Source organism: Antrostomus carolinensis, unplaced genomic scaffold (assembly GCF_000700745.2).
Source record: "Antrostomus carolinensis isolate BGI_N321 unplaced genomic scaffold, ASM70074v2 scaffold22174, whole genome shotgun sequence".
In the NCBI taxonomy this organism is placed as follows: domain Eukaryota; kingdom Metazoa; phylum Chordata; class Aves; order Caprimulgiformes; family Caprimulgidae; genus Antrostomus; species Antrostomus carolinensis.
Genome location: NW_010313233.1, coordinates 1 through 3728, shown reverse-complemented (window position 1 = coordinate 3728; position 3728 = coordinate 1). Strand labels below are relative to the sequence as shown.

The 3728-nt window shown below is 51.0% G+C and overlaps 1 protein-coding gene across 1 annotated transcript in view; it reads right to left on the bottom strand.

Annotated features, from left to right (window-relative positions):
• PIK3R6 (phosphoinositide-3-kinase regulatory subunit 6) overlaps nt 1–3637 on the bottom strand; it is a 14681-nt gene extending 11044 nt beyond the window's left edge. Inside the window, exons 1-4 of the mRNA XM_010167298.1 lie at nt 3572–3637; nt 2551–2683; nt 1169–1238; nt 559–742 (exon numbers count right to left, since the gene is read on the bottom strand). Coding sequence (XP_010165600.1) covers nt 559–742; nt 1169–1238; nt 2551–2683; nt 3572–3589 — 405 coding nt within the window. The 5' untranslated portion in view covers nt 3590–3637. The remainder of the gene's footprint in view (nt 1–558; nt 743–1168; nt 1239–2550; nt 2684–3571) is intronic.
• Nucleotides 3638–3728: the final 91 nt, after the last annotated feature.

Sequence of the window (3728 nt, the reverse complement as noted above, 5' to 3'; positions counted from 1 at the left end):
GTTTCCCCAGCTGCCACAAGCTCAGGGAGTCAGCAGCAGAGCTGGCAGCACAAGTGACCCTTGGGAGATGGGGACAGCAGACACACAAGGGTCTCCTTGGAGTGGAGATCGCTGAGAGCCCCTGCAAAGTTGCCTTTCTGAATGAGACATTTGTCTTACTGTGGCCTCACATCTCCTTGAAGGAGGTTTTGGAGAAACTGGTTGAAATATTTCGACTGAGATGTTTGTGCAACAACCAGTGGCTCACAGAGGAGCCTATACTGCAGCTGCAGAGCCCAGCTGTGCTGTGCAAAACTGAAGACTCAAACTGAAGGTTCAAAACCTCTAGGTCCTGCACAAGCAACTCTTGAATATTTGAAGAATTTTTTAGTTTAATATCAACTCTGCTCATAGTCCAGCCTTGCAAGTAACACTGGGGCTACTGGGGGTGGAGGCCAGCAGTGAGGAGCTGTGGAGGTCTCTCCACATGCCAAAATCCCTTTCCCTGCTCCGAAGTGCCCAGCAAGAGCAGGACCATTGGAAAACCATATGTGGTGATGCAGAAGTGGTGCCAGTTACCTGGAGGCTGCTCTCCAGGCCAGCGATGTCGCAGCCCTCGCCCAGGGCCGCCTGCATGGCGTGGATGATGACATAGCACATGCATGCCCGGGGGCTCTGGGAGACCTGGGCAGCCTCCGTGTCAGTGACCAACGCATTGCAGATGACTTCAGAGAGCAGCTCTGGATCAGCAAAGATGAAAATCCTGCGTGGGGCGGGAGGAAGGGAAAAGAGGGAGATGAGATGAGACGAGATGAGGAGTCCCCATTGCTGACATCAAGGCTGGCATGAGCAGTTCACGTTTCCATTATCTCACACAAAGAAAAATGATGCTGCTGCTATTCCCCTTCTCTTCCCTGTCTCCCTGCCAAGGGAGGCTTCCCACCTCCCAGGACCACAGAAATAAATCTGGACACACGGGATGAACGTGCTTCTCCCAACACGAAGCTCATTTTAACAAAGCACTAGATGCCACAAAGTTGTGTCCCCCAATACTATATAGGGCCACATGGTTTATGTCCAAATCATCTGTTCCATCTGCCACTAACCCAGAGCACAGGAAAATGACAGATTTCCTAGAGGACTATAAAAGAAATAAAAGTAACAACCCATCAGAAGTGGCACTACTCACTTTTCCTGATAGGGGTACGGGTCGCTTTTAAGACTTTGTTCAGAAATGACCATTCTTTGGTACAACGTGCCTAGCAAATGCAGAAAGATAAACACACAGGAGACAGAGCATGAGGAACAACACCACCACTCACCAGAGCAGCTTGGGGCTGCTCCCAGCTGGGGAGGCTGACACTGGGTCTGCCAAGTCAGCGAACACCCGTTGCTGGATAGATGATGTCAAAGAGCAAAGAACTGGGCTCAGAGTTAAAAATAGTCAAGGACAAAGATAGGCCATGCTACAGAAAAAGAAAACCCCTTCTATTCAGGGACGATTTCCTGTATTTCCCTTCCTTTGTTCAGTGGATTTTGAGCTCAGGAGCGGAGTCGGAAGCAGGAGGAAGAGCCCGACTCCCAGCCTCCATCCCTGGGGCCACACCGGGGGACAGCATTTGAGTGGATCTGAAGAGCACAACACATTTCTGAGCCAGGAGAGATGTACTTTACCCTCACCCAGCTCTAGGGTGGGAAAGATACATCTACCCCACATTGCTCAGGTGCAATCATCTTGTGAACATTATGGTACTCCACGAGAAGCCCCGCTGGAGATCCCCATCTCTCCACACTGAATCATTTTTGAGAAGTCAGGTGAGATAAAGGTGGATCTTGGAGCTCCAGACAACGTCGTACCGGGGAAGGGCATTCAGGGTGACGGTGATGGGTTGAGACTACCACGAATGGCACTTTCTCTCTAATTTCCCACTAGGTTTCTCATATTTTACCTCCACCTCACATGTTGTCTGCACCTTGCACTGTTGCTTTTAAAGATTCTTATTAAAGAAAACTTTAACAAGAAGAACTTTAATGAGCAACATAGAGATAAAGGAAAATGGAGTGGTCCTCTGGCTTGCTTTCTAAAAGGGACTGTCGAAAACCTCGTGCACAGTTAGTGGAGGGAGAGCCCATGCTGGGCAGCCTGCAACTCCATCTCAGATGCAGACATCACTTTACAAAAGGAGACCTCCACAGAATTTACTGAGGTGCCCAGGCTGGGAGCATAAGCACCTTGTTTCCCATATAGACAGAGGGTGCACACACACCTGCCTTAGGTGGGCTTCACATGACTCTGGTGGTGCCTCCACTGACAGTAGAAGGACCCAAAGGTTTTCTGCTGGTAACTACGGCTCAGCAAGCCTGAAATTAGAGAGGGGAACCCTCCCATCCAAAGGCATCCCTAAGAGCTCCAAGTGTTTGGCCAGCACCCTGCAGAAATCCCTGCCATGGCTGGCTGCATGAGGCAAAGGCCAGCTCAGGTATGGAAACCCCCAAAACCCACTGCTGCTGCCTCAAGGACCCAAGGCCTTCACCATGCCATGCACAGGCAGAGTGGAGAAGCCCTCATACCTGGTGCTGTCCTTTCCATCTTCAGCCTGATGGCATAGTCCAACCCGATGGTGCAGAAAGGCTTGGGCAAGGTGAGCAGCTTCTTGCAGAAATCGTACACTCTGCTGCAGAGCTCGTCGGAGATGCAGGGAGCCTGGAGCCAGAAAGGGGCAGGTAAGGAGATGCCACAGACACTGATCCCTAAGGGTGCTCTCCTCACAACAGACCCAAGGGTAGGAGGGCAGACAGCTGCACCAAATTCAGTATGGATTTAAACACAATATATGAAGCAGAATCAGGCCCTACAATGGTTTGGAAACCTCCAGCAATACTCACTGAAGGACCGTGGTCACACATTTTTACAGGTTGTGGCTTCCTGCACCATCAGGCACCTAAACATCTCCAGAAAAGGGGGTCAGCTGGGAGGATGTGTCAGCTGACACATCATACATGTCACAGGTGACTGTCTCAGCCATGGGAAATGCACAGTTGAGTCCATCCATGGTAGTCCCAGGGATTTACTGGGCAGGTACTGGGATATTGACAGGCTGAAAGAGTTGGGGCTGTTCAGCCTGGAGAAGAGAAGGCTCCAGGGAGACCTTCTAGTGGCCTCCCAGTACCTGAAGGGGCTACAAGAAAGCTAGGGAGGGACTTTTCATAAGGGCAGTTAATGACAGAACAAGGGGAAATGGGTTTAAGCTGAAAGAGGGGAGGTTTAGATGAGATATTAGGAAGAAGTTCTTCACTGTGAGGGTGGTCAGACACTGGAACAGGTTGCCCAGAGAAGCTGTGGCTGCTCCTCCCTGGAAGTGTTTGTGGCCAGGCTGGATGAGGCTTTGAGCAACCTGGTCTAGTGGAAGGTGTCCCTGCTGCTGGCAGGGGGGTTGGAACTGGATGAGCTTTAAGGTCCTTTCCAATCCAAACCATTCTATGATTCTATGATATTTCAGCACAGGAATAGGTGCTGAGGGACTTCAGGTGGCCCCTCCTGTGGCTTCTGATTTCCCTGGATGTCACCCCAGCGAAGCCCGCGGTGAGTTACCTTTATCAAGGTGTACATCAGCGTGTGCAGCAGAGGGATGATGTAATGTCTGAAATCACCTCGCTCCGCCTGTGGAACCAAAAGGCACAGTCAACGCAGGCAGTGCCTGGCAGGATGTTGGGATGTTGTGGTGGTTGCACTGGGCTGGCACTAGGCT